We start from the raw sequence: 21,802 nt of genomic DNA on the forward strand, positions 1-21,802 counted from the left end.
AAGATCGTATGAGGTAAGGCTGAGGCACTTGGGGTTGTTTTCATTGGAGAAAAGAAGGTTTAGGGGTGACTTGATAGAGGTGTACAAGATGATTAGTGGTTTAGATAGGGTTGACCATGAGAACTTTTTTCCACGTATGGAGTCAGCTATTACAAGGGGGCATAGCTTTAAATTAAGGGGGGGTAGGTATAGGACAGATGTTAGGGGTAGGTTCTTTACTCAGCGAGTCGTGAGTTCATGGAACGCCCTGCCAGTAGCAGTGGTGGACTCTCCCTCTTTATGGGCATTTAAACGGGCATTGGATAGGCATATGGAGGATAGTGGGCTAGTGTAGGTTAGGTGGGCTTGGATCGGCGCAACATCGAGGGCCAAAGGGCCTGTACTGCGCTGTATTCTTCTATGTTCTAAATAGGCGTTCTTCAGAGAGAAAGTTTCCATTTTCTGAATAAATGGCCAGTAGAATGGAAAATGTGTGATTTCACACTTGTTCATCCACAGCGAGTGCTGGTACACCCCCCACAACTAGTGCAAAGCTGTCTGTCTCTGGAGAGCAAAACTAACAATGTTGATTTGAAAAAAAAGCACTCTTGTGCAATGTGCAGGTGCAATATCTAATCTGGATATGCTGATAACCATCAAGTAGAATAGTATATAAAATAGATTACAACACAGAAGAAACCATTTAAACATTAGTTCTGTTAGTTCTTATAAAGTGCAATCCAGTTAATTATATAAGTTTTGCAATTCCTGTGTCATTTTAAATTCCTTTCAAAAAATCCAACTTTTCCTTTTGTTTCTTGCATCATGTAAAGTTATGCTGTTTTGTTATCAATACTCTAATGGAAGTAATTATTCTAAAGCCTTGCATTACTGATATTATACCAAACCTCATTTAATTCTCCAGGTCTTCAGCAGTCTTCTGAATGTAAAAGCTGTTAAACTAATAAAATTTAGGAGTTTTGGTACTATATTGTAAGATGCACCCCCTGGAAATTATTCAAAGAATGAACACTTGTGTCATAACTGAAGTCGGGTTATCTCTGAAAAATGGCTAGGGCTGTGCAGCTGACTGCACTGACAATTGTATGCAACAATAATGTCTACCTGACGTGAACAAGGTCAAAATAAAGAGTTCGCATGTTACTGTGAGCCAAACAGGGCAAGTAAGACATTGGCATTTTGAGAGGCGGTTTGAATGCAGATAGCAAGTACTGATCTGACAGTAGAATTTGAATATGTCGCATTATTCCAACAGGACATCTGTTCACCGTCAGCTAATGCAATATGACAACATGTCAGCACTATATCTCATTCTGATAAAGTATCCAGTTGTCTGGATGGGGTTTTGCAAGGAATAGGATCATGATATTTTTGCCATTAACGGACATTGCATCTCCATGCAAAAGGGGACCAAACAGGTTGCTATAATTATATGGTGGTTTGAAACCAATGCATTGAACTACACAATCATTGAACCCTTTTAGCCAAAGTGATTGGACAAACCCGAGCATATGGAATGGCTTGGGGGGCAAATACACACAGCTCAATGGTTGCATTGTTCTATGCATCATATTGCGTAGGACATTAATAACTGTAAATTGCACAGAAAATGTATCATTTTGCAAGGAACCCATTCATTCTGAGGAATATGCTGTCTGAAAAGTCAGAGTTTTTAACAGAACAGAAAGAAGCCCATTGCCGAATCATGTCAGCTTTGTTCCAAGCATTTACATTAAAATGCTGGCCGTCGAAGTAATTAGTATAAATCTGTTTTGAGAAAAGCCTTATTATAACTTTCATTGAGTCCAATATAGCCAGAGATTAAATTCTTAATGTTTGCATTTGAAGTTGTTAATGTCTAAATTTCTCTTTCGTAATTCTATATTTTCAATTTATTTGAAGAATTTTCAAAAACACATGAATGGAACTCGTCATCATCAGCGACTCCTGGAGATTCAGCAAATGAGTAATGCTTGTCTGGCCACAATGATTCCCAAATCAGATGGAATTGGAAGAGGCAGGGAAAGGTACGTGAAAATATCAGACTTTGGAAATTCAGAGCAAGTGCTTCTAAAGAATTCCACAAATTAGAAACAAAGAATTCACAGCACGAAAGCAGGCCTTTTGGCCCAAAAGGTCCAAGCAAATTTCATGCTCTTCCTCATAAACTTCTTCACAGCCTTTGTCACTGAGCCAAATCAGTTAATCGTTCTCCTTTCTTCCTATTGTGTTTGTTTAGTTTTCCCTTGAGTATATCCAGATTATTCACCTCATTTACTTGCGGTGCTGATTTTCATTTTATGGGTAAGGAAGTTCCTTCTGAATTCCCTATTGGATTAATTACTAGTTTGTATTCATAGCGCCTATGTTTACTCATCCTTGCCAGTAGAGATGTTTTCTCTACATGTATGTCATCAAATTTATTTTTATAAACTTGAAGGTCTCTGTGAGGTTCTCTCGCAACTTTCTCTCTTCTACAGAAAAGAGCACCACCCTGTTTAATCTTTGTTCATAAGTATTACCATATTATTCTTATCTGTCTTATGATAGCCATTTGTCTTGTACCTCTTTTGATGCCACTGTGTCCTGTAATTTGGAAACCAGAAGTACTGTAGTACTCAGTGTGGAGTAACCTTGTTTCTATATGTAATTTAACTTGTGTAGTTATTAAGACAAAAGACATCCTTTCTCATGCACTCTCTCATGGATCCTGGCAATTATGCATCCTTAAATGTTGTGCCATCTATTTTTAATCTTTTGCATGATCTCTTAAATGATTGCTCCATAAATTCTAATACCTGGAGCCTCCCTCTACTTGCGTTTCTACATTTTTTCATATTCACTGGTTTTGTGCACCTTGGTGTTCTGGTAAAAACTGTTGTTGATGTTGGTGCTATTGCTCATTAGGATCAAACCTAAATTAGAATTTTTAAGATCTAATGACAGCAGCAACTTGAGATGAAGTAATTAAAGGGCTATGGATTTTCAAATTTCGACTTTGTTCCTACATACTTTGTGCTATCCTTGTGAGCTGTTTTGAAAGATGCTAATGTTGCAGATTATGATCTAATTTTTGTTCAAACAAGTTGCATGTGGTCTTAGTGTTGGGTGGTGCTTTTCTGCTTTAAAGGATATAGAAACAGTAGGCTATTCAGCTGTGACAAGCATCACTAATCAACAATGACATGGGTTTAGAGAGGCTTTGATTCTATTCACCCCAGCTAGGATATGTAATGCCTTGGCTCACACTGAGAATGGCTAACTCCACACAAGTTAAGGATAGAACCTTCCTGGTTTGTATAAATCACCCATTAACTGACTTCATTCACCAAGGTATTGGGAAAGTGCCTAAAGTAGTTAGGATTAATTGACTTATCGAGCTTTATATCTTGTGTGTCATTGTTACATACCAGTATTGGTTTTGTACATCATGGCAAAGTAGTTAAGCACAGAGAGATGGGAGGCATCCTAATTCTTTTCACTTTTATACCCAGGCACACCCTAATTACAAAATTGATAATATTAAACTGTTGTGTGGTTTAAAGTACAGTAGTCCCCAGCACTCATGGGATACGTTCCACAACCTACCACAGATAGGGGCAAGCCCATTCATTTCAATGGGAAATGTACCTTCCTGGCAGCCGCCTGGTCCCTGGTTCCGGAAGGTTCCCTATAATGTTTGAACCGGGGATAATTGAAACTACGGAAAACGACTCCGCAGTTGGGGGGTGGGGGGGGTCACCCTGTCCCTGGTGTTGTTTTGAATTGGAGAGTTATACTCTGGCTTATAAAGGCTCATTATGAGGGCAGATTGTACAGCTTGAGTATAGAACAATGAGGGATGATCTGAATATGGTATTTTAAATGTCCAAAAGCAGTGGACAGAGTTTTAAAATTAGGGGGTTGCCCGCTTAGGACAATACTGAAGAAATTTTTCTTTCTTGGAAGGTTGTGAGACTGGAACTTGCGGCTTCAGATATGGTAGATGTGGGATTGTTGAAAATTTCTAAGGTGGAAATAGATCTTTGTTCGGGAAGGGAATGAAATGTTCTCATACGTAGATGGGAATGTGGAATTTGGAACATAAGCTGATTAGTCATGATCTTATTGAATGGTGGACCAAGCTTGAAAAGCCAAATGACCTGCTTCTCTTAATTTGTATGAATGGATTTTTTTAAGGGAAAGAAAGAAACTACTACATGTAGTGGAGCAAATCCAGAATAGGGGGACAGAATCTTGATGTCAGAACTAAAACATTTAGAAAGGAAATTTGTAAATGGTGTAGAAATGTGAAATTCTCTCACGCACACTGTATGTATCTCTCCACCCACACACACACACAAACACAGACACACTCTTGAAATTTTGATGATTCAAGTTGATGTTCTTCGGCAAAGGTATTGCTGGATATGGAACAAAGTCAGATAAACAAAGGTTGACACCTGATCAGTCATTATTTGAGTTTAAGTCAAAACTTAGGCGGAAACTACCTAATCCCCAGTTTCCTAAGTGTTATGAACTGGGTTATGCAGCTAAATTCTTATCTATATGATGGTGAAGACCAAAAACCTTTTTGATGAAATATGCAGGGAGGTGGTGAGACGTGGTTAAATCCAAGGCCAGTTCTAAATAACCATTGATTGTCTTACAGTGACAAGAAACGGCCCAGATGGTGCAGCACCTGTCAGGCCTATTTCCGAGGGAATGTCATTGAGCATCGCAGGACACCGAGACACAAGGTAGACAGAAAACATTTCTCTAAAAATTGCTAGACTCACGTCTGAAAGAGAAAGCTAACTTGCCATTTGATTAGAGATCAACCCCTTTCGAACCATTGGATTGTCTTTCAGGCGCTGTCTAGACTGCTTTGCATTTTTAGCATTTGCTGTTTTCCCTGTGTGCAATTGTACTTTTCTATGTCTATAAACAGTAAATTATTGTTAGCAGATGTAAAGGAAACCAACTTTTAAATGAATAGCATTTTTGCTGCAAAACATATGCACGTTGAATAAATGTTTATACTTGTGATCTGCAGTTTATGTCAGGTTGGGTAATATTTCTTGTAGGTGCACATGATGTTTGACACTATGCCCTTCATGCTAAAAGTGAAACTTTTAGCCAAAATGTAGAATAGGCTGATTGAAAAACTGATGTAATCGGTGTCTGTAATGATCCATGTGGCTTAGTAGCTTGCATGTTTAGATTTTTGATTTTAATAATTTAATTTCAACACACGAGCTCCTACCTTAAAAATCTCCTCATCTCCTTTTTGGGTGCTTTTATTGGCTTATTGTATTCCTCCTGTTACTTTCTGCTGTGTGTTTCAACTATGTCTTTCATTCCTTGAGTAGAGAGGTCTTTCAGTCTCTGCAAGCAGTGGAGTAAGTGTTGAATGTTTTGGAAAATTTGCAATCTTAACAGTAGCAATACAGTATACAGGCAGAGGGATAAAGCAGTACGTGAGCGCACAGCCTCCAACAGAAAATTTAAATATGTAAAAGTCAACATAATGTCAAAGTCGCATTTGAATGGTGTCACTTGAGAATACAGACTGTACCATTTTAAGATACGTACACTTAAAACAGGCAGTCACTTATATTGACCAATAAAATCATAACTAATGATTTGCATCAACGTGATTATCATTGTTGCTGGTTATCTTGAAGTGTTCCATTTATTTCAGAAACAGTTATGCTTGCTCAAAGTTCCTGTCCTGTTAAGTTGCACTGGATACAAGAAGAGGTCAAAGAACCTTATTAGCATTCAATTACTTATTGTATACTGAAGGATTTCTAATTCCTCCCTCACCTACACCCCAATTCCCCCATGTTGTGTAGCATTACAGTCGGTACTAAGCTGTTACTGGAGTTTAAGTAAAGCCAGTTGCATTGTATTCAGCTTTTTAAATAATATATTTAGTGTAGATTCACAGCATTCTTGTTGATTCTTGACATAACCACTGTCCATTGTATATTGTGTGAGCATCAACTTCACATGAATGTGCCAATAGGAGTGGAGATGTAGTATGTGGCGATACAATATGCTCCATTATTAATGCACTATATAAAATTCAGTGGGCACGTTCCTCCTGCATTTTATTATATATTTGTGCTTTAATGCAGTGAGGTTTTGTAGGTTTTTCCAAAAGTTCAGGTGAGCTCCAAATGTTCTTGGTGGCTTGGTCCCAGGCGTTCCTGTCACTGTGCCCACATGGAAGAAAAAAATGGTTATTAAATGAGAATGTAATAACAGCTGCCATTGAGGCAGGTAATTGTAAGTTCTAGATATATGATGTGAGTGGAAACCATAAATGCTGCTCATTGTTGAATACTCGGTCAATAGGAAATGGTAGAGTTCATATCTAGCACTTACGTAGCTGCATTGTGCATATGGTAAGTGAAAACTTCAAGACATAACCCTGAATTGAAAACTGTATTTAAGTGGCATCTTATTCTGCAGTGAGAACAGAGGGCCATGAGAGCATACCCAAGGTTGCTTATTACTTGGATTTATCTGTCTGTTTTGGGGAACTTGACCACCTACTATTCATGTGAAATCCTTGATGAATTATATAAGACAAGAAAAATAGTAGCACCTTGCATTTATATAATGCCTTGATTTGGTAAAGCATTGGAATGTGTCATCAGGAGTGTTATCAAACATGATTGCAGAGATGGACAGCTTCAGGGAAGGGGTTCCATACCTTAAGTCTCTGCATTTGAAGGAATGACTGCTAGTGGTAGAGTAAATAAAATCCAGGAATCCATAAAAATACAGAATTTAGGAACTTTGAAATTCCAGAGAGTTTAGGGTCTGGGGATGTTAGAAGCAAGGAGTGGAGAGGCAATGGAGGGAATTGAAAATAAAAATGGGAATTTTAAAACTGCAACATTGCTTAAAAAGGAACTACTTTGGATTAGTTTAAGTTACGGAATAGTTCTGTGTGTGCAAAGATGCTGCCTGTCCTGCAAAATATTTTCAAAATGTTTTACTTTTATTTCCAGCATCCACAGTATTTTATTTTTACCTATCTCTTCAATCTCATGGATAACCACTTATCTTGTTTCACCTTTACTTGGTACCTAACTCCAAGAGCATTTTGCTACTGTGAAGGCAATTTATTAATGCAGTGGCTGGGATATCTCTCTTACTTTCCGAAAATGTTAGTCTATTGGATGTTGCAGAATAAGGCCCTGCTATATCTTCTGCCAGTCAAGCAGTTTGGAGGCATTGCTGGACCTTTTACAGGAATCAAATCCTGGAAGCATAAATCCTATCCAGCAAGAGCTGTTGGTGGTCATTGGTCAGCAACTGTTGATATTTGTAGGGGCTCTATGAAAGCTGTGGATGCTGTTTGGAGAAATTCAATATCCAGAGAACTAGTGTTTTAGGTGGGCGACAGTTACGCGTTGAATGATGTGAGAAAACGAGAGGCATCCCACCTAATTAGGTTGCCTTGCCATCTCTAGCACCATTGCCTCCGTACAGGAAGATTCCACGAGTATATGAGTTGTTGCCATCACCAATTGATATGACAATAATCACTACCAACTAAAACCCTAAGACATAACTGCACAAGTAGACCATTCAGCCCCTTGAATCTGCTATGCTTTTCAGTGAGATCATGGCTGACCTGTTAATTCTTAATTCCACTTTCCTGTCTCTGTGCTGCAACTTTCTGCAGTCTTTCTCCATCTAACTCATAATCAGCTCATATTTACCCACGTTCTATTCCATCTGCCAAATTTTTGCCCAATCCTGTCCATATCCCTCTGTAGACTCTTTGTTTCATCTTGGCCACTTGCTTTCCACTAATTTTTGTGTCATATGCAAACTTGGCTGCCCTACATTCACTTTCTTCATTAAAATCATTAATATATATTGTAAATAACTGTGGCCACAGCATTGATCCCTGTGATGTTTCACTAATTATGGTTTGCCATCCTGAAAAAAACCCTTTATCTCATTCTCGGCCTTCTATTAGTTAGCCAGCCCCCTCTCCATGCTAACATACTACCCCCACAACAGTGATGTGATCATATTAAGTAGCCTAATGTGTGATGTGCGACACCTTATCAAATACATTTTGGAAGTCCAAATATATTACGTTTGCTAGTTTCCCCAAATATATTCTGCTTGTTATCTCCTCCAACATGATTTCACCCACATGATGCCATGCTGACTCTGTTTGATTATATTCTGTATTTCTTAATGCTCTGCTATTACATTCTTTAATGTAGGCTCTAACTTTTAATATGTAAAACCGAACTAGTTTATAGTTTATTTTATTGTCTCTTCCCCTTTTTGAACGAGGGTGCTACATTGGTAGTTTTCTAATCCTCTGGGACTTTAAGAATGCTTGGAAGATTACTGCTCTGTTCAAGTGAAACCCCTCCCAGAGGAACAGCTTCCTTCTACCCAGTACTGGTGCCAGTGCCCAAGAATTGAAGCCCTTCTATACCAATCTTTGAGCTATTCATTTAATTCCTTAATATAAACAAGTTTTCCTGTGGCTCAGGCAGTAATCCCAAGTTTATTACCTTGGAAGTTCTCCTTTTCATCTTAAATCCATTAAAAAAAATTGTCAGCAAAACCTCCTTTCTAGTCCTGTCAGTGTCACTGGTGCCAATCTGGAAAATGACAACTGCATCTCTGTCCTCCTGCTCCAGGTTCCTAAAAAACCCTGAGGAGATGATAATGTTAGCATCAGGTTAGCATACATTTTTGGAATTCATGCCCAGGCTGCAGAGAGCTGTATCTATCCTCCTAATTCTATGTTTACTACCACTACTATATTCCTATTTCCTCCCTCACCACTTGCATAGCTTCCTGTATTACAGTAGGTTTGCTCATTCTCACTGAATTTCCCACTCTTGTCCATCAAGCTTGCAGGAACCTTGTAACTGTCGGGCACTTGCAGGGGCCAAAGTTCCTCGAATGCTATGTCCACTTCCTGTATCTGCAGCCACTGCAGCTACACATTCCTGTCTCTGATTACAGAACAAATTGAAAAGGCCTAATCTGAAGAGTGTGACCGCCACCTGGCATTAAGTGTCTAACTATTCTCTTCCTTGTTGTGGGGGCGTGCCCACGGCTAGGACACCAGCACCTCAACTTAGAGCCACAGTTTTTTGAGTTGCAAACACTTTGTGCAGATATATTCACCTTGAATAACCTTGATGTGCAGAAACTCCCAAATGCTGCTGCAACAACAAGATATCACCTGTTTTGCCAATACTATCGTAGGAAATAGCAAGCTGTCTTTAAGAATACATGCGTCAGTGTGTTTTTTTTTAAATGCCCTTTAGAAAATTAGATAAATATTTCATTTATTCAAATATAGTTCCCTTTTAAAGGAAGCACTTGGATTTTATCTGGAAATTTGTGTACTGCATCATGCACCAAAAGATGTACACTCAAGTAATAACTTCCCACAGAGCATAGACCTGTGTTTCAAGAAGACAAAATTATAGTATTATGTATGTGGAACTAATTGGATAGCTTTTCCAAAGAATCAGCACAAGGGTGATGGACTGAATGACTACATTCTGAGCTGTATCTTTATATGTAGTCATAGAAAATCGTAGTAGTAGAGAAAAACATGAGAAGTATTTGGTAACTGTTTCTGTAATTCGAAAGGCAGACCAAAAATAATGAGACTATTAATACAACATTAATTTAGGTGCTGACCCATACACCCCAATCGGTTTTCAATTAGTCATCTTGGAATAGTGTGCGTTTATTGACTTGACTGCTGTTTTTTCTTATCTAACAACTGATGTTTAAAATTGAGAAACTTACTCTATAAATTTAAGAGGAGTGAGTCATGCATTGTGGACAGTTAAAACCATATCACATGGCACTGGAGTCCAGTGCATGCCTAAACAGAGAAGGGTTTAGTGGACTCCCTTCCCTGAGTGATGTCAGTGAACCATGCCAAAGATGTGTCATTAGATTCTTTATGTCTGGTTGTCATTCTGGGTAGGCACCAGAAACATGACCTCAAGTTTGGGTTTACAATTTGTCACAGAAAGATTTGTGCTTAATATCTCTGGCTCCTGGCCCAGTGCTGTCAACACCATATTAACATATCCTGCCATCTATCTTCTCACTAACAGAACAGATAAGTGCATCTCCAGCTTGAAGATATTTTCTAATCAACCTGTTCAGTGATATTATTACACACTTCTTGAATAGGTGGGACTTGAACACAAGAGCCCCATCCCCAGCCTGAATCCTACACTGTGAAAAATGCAGCTGTTTCAATGTCCCATCTCTGTGCTGTAAGTTAGGTTCAGCTGGCTCTTTTTTTTGAGGGTGGGCCTATCGGAGATTGCTGGCCCTATCCCTCCCCTTCCTGTAGCTGTGTCATTTCTGTTCTTTGTTTCTCACCAGCTTGCTAAGTACTCGCTGCGGCCTTTCTGCACTGTCTGCAGCCGACACTTCAAAACCCCCCGCAAGTTTGTGGAGCACATGAAGTCGCCAGAGCACAAGCAGAAAGTGGAAGAGGTACACTGTGCTTTTTCTAGGCTTTTCACTTGTTTCCATAGTGGAATACAGGGGAAATAAAAAATTAGACACGTTAACATTTTGCTTCTGAATAGTCATTCTCATGCTTGAGGAGAGAACTGTCAGGCTATAGTCTTCAAGAGCATACTGCATTTATATAGTGCATTTAACGAAAACATCAAAAGTGCTTCACAAGACAATTATCAAACAAAATTTAACACTAAGCTATATGGAGAGATGCAAGATAAACTGAAAGTATATGAAAAGAGGAAGGACTGAGGTATTTTGACAGAGTGTTCCAGAACTTAGGCCCTTTTAGTCTGCAGGCACAAGCACCAAATGTGGTGGAAGGAAAGTCCAGGAATGACTGAGACTAGAACTGGAGAGGAACAAGGATTAATAGTTGGAGTACTGGACGGGTCACAGCGATTGTGAAGATTGAGGTGCTGAAGGGTTTTGAACACTACGATGATAATTTTAAAATTGGTGTTGGTGAATCGCAAGCTTATGGAACTTAATGACCATCCTATTTTGTGATGACCAGACTGCTACCTACATCTGATCAGAGATGAATTGGACATTGAGTGCACTTCTTAATGTTTTGAGATGCATTCATCCATGACTTTTAACTTTTAAATAGTTGTAAATTGCCACTCAGTTGTAAATTTTTATTTAAGTATAAAAGGTGTTATTATTTGACTGATGTTCCACATTGGGCATATTCTTTAGTTCCCAACTTGGCTTCTAGTCCTACTTTTATCTTAATTTCAGAAGGTTGTGGGTTTGAGCTCCATATCACTATGCTCACATTGCACTGTAATACTGAAGGAGTACATGCATCCTTTGAATAAGACATTAACAGAGTTCCTTTCTACTGACACCAGAGCTATAAGGAAAAATGGTAGAGTTGCATTCTAAAAAAAGAAAATCAAAAAAGCCAAACACTTCCAACATTCAAATTAATTCTGTGATTTTTATGTGCTTTCTTCTGGGTCACTCTTATTTGTGATTATAATAGTTAAAATAACTGAGACATGATTGAAATGAGCAGACTCACTGTACAATGCACACATTGTAGAATGTACATTGTACCCTCAATAAGAAACAACCTCCAATAATATGTACACCAATCTTATTAACTTAGTAATACAATTATTTCCAACCGTAGTACATGAACTAGAGTGATGGAGGACTGAACCTGCTCATCACATATTTCCAAGACAGGGATTCTACTGTTTGGACCCTGACCACCTATGCTCATAGGTTTTGAACTTGACTCACTTGCTGGAAAGTCTTGAAATGTGTTATTGCTCAAATTCTCATTAGTGATTTTTAGTATACACCTGAAAATAGGAGCAGATCTAGGCTATTTGGTCCTAAAACCTGCTTTGCCTTTTGTTAATGTGGTGACCAATCTGATTGTGGACTCAGTTCTACCTCCCTGTGGAGTCTTCCACTCCTGTCAATAGAGTCTAACTCAGCCATAAATATATTGAATGACTCTGCCTTTTCCACTCCATGAAAGAAAGAGTTCCACAGACTTCTGACAGAGAGAGAGAGAGAGAGACCTCCTCATGTACATCTTAATGGAAGACCCTTCATTTTGAAATAGTATCTCAGAGATCAGCCTGTCCCACAAGGGGAGAATATGCTTTCTGTATCCATCTTGTCAGGCTCCCTCAGGGACTTGGATGTTTCAATTAGATCAGTGCTGAATATTCTAAGTTCCAATAAACCTAGGCCCAACCTGTGCAACCTTTCCTCACAAGCGAACCCCTTTATCCTTGGAATGAGTTGTGGCAATCTTCTCTGAACTGCACACCACAACAATTTATTGAGTTGTCTGAATCCTCATTGTTCTTTGTTTTTAAATTTGCTTGGTAGCTGTATGAACTCTGTTGAGTCTCATTTATGTCTTTTGATAAGCAGGATTAAGTGCCAGCCTTCGTAGTGACTGAAGTTTCTGTTCTGGAAAATAGAAATGGAATGTTTTTTTTAAACCAAGTCATTCAACCGTTATTGAGTAATGGCACATAAAGTTGAATCTTCCCTATGTTAAATTAGAAATGCTTCAATTTATAGAAGACAAGCTTGTATAGTCATGAACTATGGAAAAAAATACTTTTCACCTAACATAATTCTTTGCTTCCCAAAACGATAAAATTCTAACAGTACGGGACAGGTTAAACTCAGGTAGGAAGTTCCTGTGACCAGGCAGTCCAAAACCAGGGTTCACAGCCTGAGAATACAGGGTAAGCCATTTAAAACTGAGATGAGGAGAAATGACTTCATTCAAAGAATGGTGAGTCTGGAGAATTCTTTGCCACAGAAAGTGGTTCAGGCCAAAACATTGTTTTCAAGAAGGAGTTAGATATAGTTTTGGGGGCTAAAGGGATCAAAGGGTATTGGAAGGAAGAGGGAACAGGTACTGAGTTGGATGAACAGCTATGATCCCATTGAATGACGGTGCAAGCTCAAAGGGCCTACTCTTCCTCCTATTTTCTATGTTTCTAATTTTATTGCATATCTCCACTCTAATTATTTATCTATCCATCTTATTCGACTAAATACAAGTTAAATTGCTTTTTAAATGCCACAATCATCTTCCCTGCAAACTTATCAAAGCTTTCTCTAAAGTGGATGACTCATGGAGCCTTCAGGCTGAGTATTATTTAGTTGTCCACTGCATATCCCCTCCAATTGCAATGTTAAAGAGTCATGCTTTCAAAACCCTTTGTCTTGCACCGATCAGGGCAAGGATACCAAATTTCCAAGGGAATCACAGTTTGTATTGCACTGGAAGAGGATACTGATTGGTAGGCAAATGGACTTGCTTATCTATATATTCCTCATCTACATACTCCTGGGCAGCAACATTTGGAAATGTGGGACCAAATTGGACGTGTATGTTAATGATAGTCCTCCTTTGTTACTGTCTCGTAGTTAACCATGTGTTCACAACTATGGCAACCTGTTTGACACCACACTCAGTTTACAGTCACGTATCCTGTGAATCACAAACGCTGCCTCCCTAACATCGTATGTCTGCCTCACCTCACCCTGTCTGCTGCCAAAACATTTACATGTCTGTCATCTCCAGGTTTGACTGTCAAAAAGGTGCTGAGTTACTTACTTTACAAGTGCATCCACAGAAATCCATGTTTAGCCATTTAGATTAGTTTCCCTACAGTACGGAAACAGGCCCTTCAGCCCAAGTCCACACCGACCCTCCGAAGAGTAACCCATCTAGACACATACCCCTACCCTATATTTACCCTTGACTAATGCACCTAACACTATGAGGAACTTAGCATAGCCAATTCACCTGACCTGCACATCTTTGGACTGTGGGAGGAAACCGGAGGACTCGAAGGAAACCCACGCGGACACTGAGAGAATGTGCAAACTCCACACCCATTTGCCCGAGATGGGAATCGAACCAGTGTTCCTGGCACTGTGAGGCAGGGAGTGCTGAACTGAATGGCCAGTCAGGGCACTGAAAGAATGACTAATCAGGGCAGATAAAAGCAGTCCTATTGACTATCTGTTTGGGAAAAAAAAATTTGCATCTTAGCCACACAGTACGTTGAACGGTGTAAATTTCAGTTCATTTAGTACTCGCTGCCTGTATCTGTCACTGCTCTAAGTCTCACTCATTTATCCTGAACCCACTGACCTTCCTTTGTCCCAACTTCTCATCTTTTGTGTATAAATTTCTGCAAATAAGAAATTAAATGAGAAAATACTGAATAATGCACAGCTAGTCAAGCAACCTGTGTGGAGAAACAAAGTGAAGGTTCCTATTTTGGATTTAAAGACCTCTTTTCAGAAATTGTGTTCTGCTCTTAAATTCTTGACAACTATATTTATCAAAATAATAATTTGTGGTTCAGTATATTTCAGTGAATCAAACTGTTCTCTGCTGAATTTACTGAAAATTACATGTTTTGTATCAGTTATACTTTTGACATGGGAGAACATTTTAGATTTCAAATTTTTCCTCCCCCTGCCTTTTTTATTTGTTGACTCCTTGCAGCAATGAGGTCACTAGTCCATACAGTCCACACACTTAACTAGAGTGACCATCAATGCCACTCGGTCATTTGTACCAAATAGCCCAGTGTGGGCTGAATAACATCAGATTTTTCATTAATTGGAGACTGATTGATTGAGTAATTCATATCCAGTCTCACATCAGAGCAGTATATTGGATTTTAATCAACATTCACCCTCCACCCTTCACCCTGGCACTTTAGCCCCAGGATATACAGAGGAACCTCAATTATCTGGCATTCGATTATCTGGCAAGATCGCAAGGACCCGATGCTTGGCTAAACTGTTATCCAGCATTAGCTTATCTGGAATTCGATTAACCAAATGAAATACTGCCCACCCATGTCCTTCGGATAATCGCGGTTCCTCTGTATATTCTCTAGGGTAAAATACAGCAACTAGTCATTCAAGATTGACAGCCAAATAAAAACTCTAGTGTTGCAAGACAACCATCCTTCATTGCCACTGCATCAGAATTTTGGACATCCATATCTGGCTCCATCATGGACAATCATCGTCACAAAGACTGCAGCAGTTGATGGAGAAGCCCCAGTACCATTTTCTTACAAATGTGATCTTGCTTACATTGTCCACTTCTTCCATTAGAATAAATACAGTTCAAACATTAAAATCAGACGAGCTCCGACAGTATTGCTGCACTTGTGGGAGGGTGTAATATCATTGTGACAAGTTTATTTGAGCAGTTTCTACCAAAAGTATAAACTGAGAAATTTAAGGGAGAAAATTGTTCTCTGAAAGTGGATGCAGACGCACAATATTTAATTCCTGATTTTGTGGATAACAAAATTCAAATATCATGCCACATGAACATACAATCATCACTAACATGTGTAACAATCAAACATGTATTTTGTTTTCAGGTTAAGCTGAAGCGTAGCTCCCAGGATAAAGACCAGGCTGGACAAGATGATCCAGAGGACCTGATCACTGTTGATGCAGTTGGTTGCTTTGATGAAGATGATGAAGAAGGGATGACTGAGGAGGATGATGATAGCATTTCTGATTGTTTAAGTGATAGGGATTCTCAGGTTTGTCAATATCCTGTTAGAATGGTTTGTATTGCTCTGCATTCAGACATGTCTAAATAACCCTACTTGCTATATGATTTTATGGGAAGTGACAAATTTTATACAGCTATATTTTATCAGCTGTTGCAAGGTTTTACAGTGTGTATTTCCTTGATGTTGTGGGTCCTTTACTATTTTAAATGTGATGTTGCATTAGTATGTGATGGCATTGATTCCTTTTACTGAATATCAAGCACATCTATTACAACATCCAAATGCACTCCTGCAGTGCTTTTAACTTGGTTGAACTTTCCTTCAAGAGTGTTGTGCAACAGAATTTGATGAGTCACGTAAGGAGTTTCTAGGGCAGGTCACTAAATGTTTGATCAAAGAAGTATGCTTTTAAGACTGTTTTAAAGGGAAGAGGTGGCAGACAGGTTTAAGGAATTGAGCAGCTTAGGTCTGAGGCAGCTGAAGGCACAGATACCATTATTAGAATAATTAGAGGTGTGCAGAATTGGATGTACGTGGAAAACCCAGAGAATTATCAAGTTGAAAAAGTTTACAGAGATTGTGATGGGTGAAGACATTGGAAGGATTTGAAACAAGATAGAATTTTAAAATTCTAAGCTGTTTTGAGACTGGGAGTTAATATGGGTCACTGGATTCAGAGATGGGAAATGTATAATTGTCCGATTCAAAACTTACTGTGGAGGAGTAAACTGCAGAGACACCACAGAGGCTTTTAAAGTATTGAAAGGTGTGAGGTTGAAATTAGAAATTGTTCGATATTGACAGTGATTGTTAGACATACCTCAATTCCAAAGTTTACAACCTTTGAGCAAGTTTAGAAGTCATACCCAAAGAATGGTGAATAAATAGAGTAGCCATTCAGGTCAAGGAAATTTATGTATAGCAGCCAATAAATGTTTTGTAAAAAGGAATTAAGTTAATAAGACAATGGAGATAATCACAGTAGAGGAATCGCTACTGCGTGTTTGCTTATGGGAGGAGAACAAGGGGTTAATTGATCTTAAATTAGGGGGTCAAAGATTGTATGGATTGGGGAGCAGGTAAAATTTCTCCAATGAAATATCCTTGAATAACTCTGGATAAAAAAAGCTTGGTGGAACAAATCACCTTTTTTCACTGTGGATTTTGTTAATTGCTCGGCTTTTCTTGAAATGGCATGGAATTTTACAACCTCGTGAATAAAATGTACATTTTTGAAAGGGGAGGAAAAAAATAAACGTATGCTTTGTACATCTAGGCATTGCTGTCAGAGTTTGAGAAGGAGCCATATGATGCTGAGGCTGTGTATGGTGAGTACAAGAGAAGTAAGCTAATGTATTTTGCTTATTGCTTTTTTTCCCATTAAAATCTATTAAGTTTGTTTAAATAACACATTAGAGAATTATATGGATACTTGAATATGCAAGTAAAAGAACTGTTAACCTCTGATTTCGCAACAATTTTAATTAAACCAAATGAATTTACTTGGTAACATCCAGTTGTGTTTACCTCACACGTGAAATGCCCCAAGGCAGTTCCCAGAAATGTAAGTGGCCAAAGATTGACACTATGCCTAAAAGAATATATAGGACGGATGACTAGGTTTGGTGAAGAGATGTATACTTTAATGAGGTTCTTAAAAGAAGAAAGGAAAAACAAATAGGTTTTGGGAGCGACAACAGAGCTCAGGCCTAGGTGGCTGAAGTTACAGCTGCCATTGCAAAGTCCAGGAGGCCAGAGTTTGAGGAATGCAAAATTCTCAGAGGGTTGAATGGTTCGAGGTATTTACAGAGATTATGGTAAAACCAGATCATGGATGGATTTGAGCACTAGGATAAAAATGTTAAATTTGTGCCTTAGTGAATTGGGAACCGGATAGTGGTGTTGGGTCTTGGTGAGGGTCAGGATTTGGGTGATGGAGTATTGGCTGAGCTCATGTTTATGGAGGGTGCAAAATAGGAGGATGGTCATAGAGCATTGGAATAGGCATACTTCAGTGAAATAGAACCATGAATGGGGGTTCCAGCAGCATTAGACTCAGAGGGCTGGAGACGAGCGATATTACAGAGATGGAAGCAGGTATTATTGATAATGGAAAGGATAGGTTACAGTCTGGACTGAGTAGGTTGGAGTAGGGTGGGGTGGAATCATTAATGAGTGAAGCAGCTTGAGCTTGGAGTCTAGGCCAGTAGCAAATAAAGGGACAACTCCAGACTTAAAAGGAAGGGGAACAAACTATTTCCAATGTCAATTGGCATAGAAGCCAGGAAGGCAAACTGGGTGCTCCACAGATAAGTGGGAATAGGGTTGAGAGAGCAGTTGGTTTCCGCAAGGAGAGGACATGAGCATTAATGAAAGGGCAACCAATTGTAAGGGTCTTTGTCAATGGACTAATAATCTGGAGGCCTACATTAATTCATCAAATAAAAAAATTCCAATCGCACATGGTAGCTGGGAAATTTTAAATTCAGTTAATTTTTTTTTTAGAAAGCACCTGGAATAAAATGTTAGTTTTGTAATTATGACCTAGTAACTAAATGGCTTACCAGGCCAATCAGTTGTACCAAACCATTACAAACATGTTATCATGGGAGTATGTCCACTGTGAGGACTGCAGCAGTTCAAGAAGCTAGTTAACTACCACTTTCTGGTGGACAGTTGAGGACAGTCCATAAATATTGGCTTTGCCAGTGATACCCATTTCTCATCACCATCTTTTAAAAAAAACTAGAAAAAGAGAACCAAGGTGGGGAAGATTACATGGTGGGAGAGCAAACGACACAGCAGATGCCACTCAATGGCTCATCTTAGTCTTGTTGGCTTTGGCGCTAAAAAGGTCCATGAGTTTTTCACATTTTTTTGGAGGAGCCAGGTGAAAATGGTTTGAGGATGATTGGTAACTGAGAAAAGGATCCAGGGATTATCTTGTTTAGAGTCTCTCCAAATGTTTGTTGCCAAAGAAATTGGTATGTTGATGTTTTTGTTTTTAGATATTTTTTATCTTTGCTAAAATGCTTGTTCCTATGGAGACTGTTGTGTGTTGTGGTTAACATCAGTGGTTTAAAATGATCAAGTTCTTTTTAATGCCAGCAGAACCCTCCAGTTTTAAAAAAAAAACCAAGCTTCCTAAGTAAAATGATTTGGGCTCAGTGTGCAGCACTTAACTGCATTCTGATTTGTTCATTTCAGTTAGCGATTCATTAATTTCCCTCTGTGCAGAATCAGGCAATGATGACATACTAAACATTAATGTTGTGGAGGAAGGGGATGCATTGTCAGGTTAATATGAACAGAGATAAATCTGTACCTCATTTGATAGTTAATTGGAGATTACTTTGTGTTATTGGCTTGCAGAGTGGGAATAGTCTAATTTGTTAGAAAGAGAAGGCCCTCTCTTGTAACTTTCCTGGGTGGAGATGTCTGCGTTCTGTAATCCTTGTATTCCCTCAATAGGACCACATTTTGGTCCAATCGAAGAGAGTTCCAGGACTAGTGAGTCCCAGATACTTGCACAAATGTCTGGTTGTGCAGCATCCAATAGTGCACACTGCTATTGAATTACTTGTTTCACTATTTGCCGTCCTCCAGTACAAAGCAGTTGGCAAAATTTTCCTGGAACTGATCACCCTTAGAAATAGGAGTCAGCCATTGAGTCTGCCCCCCACTCCTTCAGTTAAATTGTAACTGATCTGTACCAGCTTTGATCCCCCAAATCCACCAAAAATCTATCTTTCTCAACTTTCAAAAGTCGGATTGACTGCCAGCACCCACAGCCTTCAGGGGGTGCAGGATTCGGACATCTGCTATCTTTTGTATGAAAAAGTGTCAAAGAATTTTGCTTTTGTATGGCCTAGTTCTAATTCTTCTGGATTCCTCTACCAGCAGAATTGGTTTCACTGTAATGAACCTATCAAATTCTTGAAATCTTTTCAACATCCCTATTGGATGACTCTACAACCTTCTAAGCTCAAGTCTATACAGAACAAATTAATGTAACCTAGTCTTATAATGAACACCATCAGCCCTGATATTAAAAGTTCACCTTTGTGTTTGGCCTTTGCATGTTTTGCATAAACGTACCTTCAGGACACAAAATTTATAAGTTCAAATTTTAAAAAAATTTCATTGGAGAATTGATCAATGAAAATAGTTTTAGCTTAACTGCCACTGCTGGATCCATAGCCATTGAGTTCTCACACTGCACAACAGACCCTTTGGAAACAAGTTTGAGTGAGACTTTTCTTTTAAAGTTTAGATTCTTTTCCAAAATTGGATTACCTTTATCTTATCTCAAACCATTTCATACACATCATTAGATCTCTCATCTGAAAAATTATTCTCTCATTACTTAGCCCATCCTAAGCATCTACTATTTATCTACTTAGTGCAGATAAATTGGTGCTGTAAACTGTCGAAACTGGTTTCTGTAGCATAAATCTATGTATCCAGACTCATTCCTGTGGCTTTCCATTATGATATCATTGCAAAGCTTTCCTCTTGTTAATGCACATCCATGCATCTCTGAATTCTGAAAGGTGATTTCTGCTTTTTGCACATTGCCATCCTAAAATGCTAATCATGCTGACTGAGGCTGAGAGCCTAGTTTCTGTTAACTCTTATACAGCTGACTTTTTGTTGAAAACAAAACTCTTGTATGCATTACCTTTTTTTTTACTTCTGATAAGTTTTGTGTGTTTTAATGACAAGGGCACATTCAATGTAACATACAGTGATCGTCTTGGTTCCCCTCCCCTTCACAGGCCAGGAATTTGTGGTCCCTGTGACCGGTTTCCTCTGCAAGCTGTGTCACAAATTCTACCATTCTGAGTCCACTGCCAGATTTACCCACTGCAAGTCACTGATGCATTTTCAGAACCTTCAGGTTAGATGGTTGTTCCATAATGTGGCCTGTGTTTCATTCTCTCCTTAGTATCCTTTTTCTCTCTTTTCACCTTGTCTCTTTCCTTCATTTTTACACTCTTCAACCTTCATTTATTCCTGCCTTCTCTTCTCTACCTATTTACCTTGTCAGCATTTTGCTCTTCTAATTCTGGTGTTTGCCGTTGTCTCAGACTTGCTTTAAAGTCCCTTCTTTTGAATCCAGTTTTATTACTGCAATAATAGTTAAGATTTTTCCAATCTAAGCTTAAAAGCCCTGAGCTTTTTAGTCTTTTGCTGCTGTTTGATATAAAGTTAGTCACGTGTTTGTTGCTGGCTGCTTCAGATTTTGCACTGATCAGTGTACCTCTACTCATTAACAGGTTAACATGACCAGGAATATGTTTACATTTAATCTTCCTACATTTTGCCCCTTGATTAACTTGGCAATCCTAGAAATTGGAATCTTACTTTGGATACCAAACTGGAAAGGGATGAAATGTTGTGAACCTGCTTCATCAATCACTGTTCAGTCTGTTCATGAGCTTGAATAATCAGGGAAAGCCATCACATTTGGGACTGAGAGGCTGTGGGAGCAGAGTGTGATATGTTTGAAAACATTGCATCAAAGGAATTTTATTGAATTTGGCTTTGAGGTACATTGTTTGGGCAAACAAGATTAGCTCTGCTTTGCATCTGTCCCTATATGCCAGATACTTGGATGTCTTTTAAAGCTATCTGTAATTGTGAAGAAGTTCCCCTTCAGTGAAAAATGGTAATGATTAAATACAAGTACCTTTGAGAAGGAAAATTGGAGCAAGTCTGTGACCCATTATGCATTCACCTTTCATTTGAATTGTTTCTGTTGATGTTGGTTTGCATTGTGGGTTTTGCCATTTCTTCTACTTTTGAGGTATTTGTGCTGTATTGCAGCTTAATAGTCATCTGTCCCATATTGCTTCACTTTTCATTTCAATGCTCTTGTCTAGTTTGTGGTCTGTACTTTAAAGTCTGTCGTGTTGAAACGCATTGCCATTTTTCCATTTTCTTTGTCTGCTAATCCTTGTGATTTCACATCTCTCCTTTCAAGTCAACATTACAGCATTATCTCTCTTGACATGTTAATTGTTCTGCAAAAGCAATTAAGGAAAAATGTTATGTTGTCCATTTTACGTTTCAATTAAGGGCTGATTTGCTGCTTCCACTCCCATGCGTGCTGGCCTAATCACAAAAACTAGGAAATAATTCCACAAAATACAAGTGGAGCAGACTTGGGATTTAAATTCAGTCAAATTTTTGTTTGTGTCCCTGTCTGGAAGTAT

At 38.8% G+C, this 21,802-nt stretch overlaps 2 protein-coding genes across 7 annotated transcripts in view; one reads left to right on the forward strand and one right to left on the reverse strand.

Annotated features, from left to right (window-relative positions):
* Positions 1-21,802, forward strand: part of LOC122564982 (cip1-interacting zinc finger protein-like) — a 69,359-nt gene that overhangs the window by 40,243 nt on the left and 7,314 nt on the right. For 2 of the 4 annotated variants that reach the window (XM_043720560.1, XM_043720562.1), the window contains 6 exons: positions 1,903-2,027; positions 4,652-4,739; positions 10,396-10,509; positions 15,444-15,611; positions 16,861-16,912; positions 20,363-20,484. In XM_043720560.1, coding sequence (XP_043576495.1) covers positions 1,903-2,027; positions 4,652-4,739; positions 10,396-10,509; positions 15,444-15,611; positions 16,861-16,912; positions 20,363-20,484 — 669 coding nt within the window. The remainder of the gene's footprint in view (positions 1-1,902; positions 2,028-4,651; positions 4,740-10,395; positions 10,510-15,443; positions 15,612-16,860; positions 16,913-20,362; positions 20,485-21,802) is intronic. The other 2 variants (XM_043720561.1, XM_043720563.1) reach the window with 2 other exon arrangements.
* The window catches only part of bbln (bublin coiled coil protein), a 34,229-nt gene continuing 17,582 nt past the window's right edge, over positions 5,156-21,802 (reverse strand). The window contains exon 3 of one of the 3 annotated variants that reach the window (XM_043720568.1): positions 5,156-5,367. In XM_043720568.1, coding sequence (XP_043576503.1) covers positions 5,305-5,367 — 63 coding nt within the window. In that variant the 3' untranslated portion in view covers positions 5,156-5,304. Of the gene's footprint in view, positions 5,368-8,569; positions 8,684-12,404; positions 12,478-21,802 lie in introns of those variants that run through there. The other 2 variants (XM_043720567.1, XM_043720569.1) reach the window with 2 other exon arrangements.

The sequence above is a fragment of the Chiloscyllium plagiosum genome, chromosome 30, assembly GCF_004010195.1.
Source record: "Chiloscyllium plagiosum isolate BGI_BamShark_2017 chromosome 30, ASM401019v2, whole genome shotgun sequence".
Lineage (NCBI taxonomy): Eukaryota > Metazoa > Chordata > Chondrichthyes > Orectolobiformes > Hemiscylliidae > Chiloscyllium > Chiloscyllium plagiosum.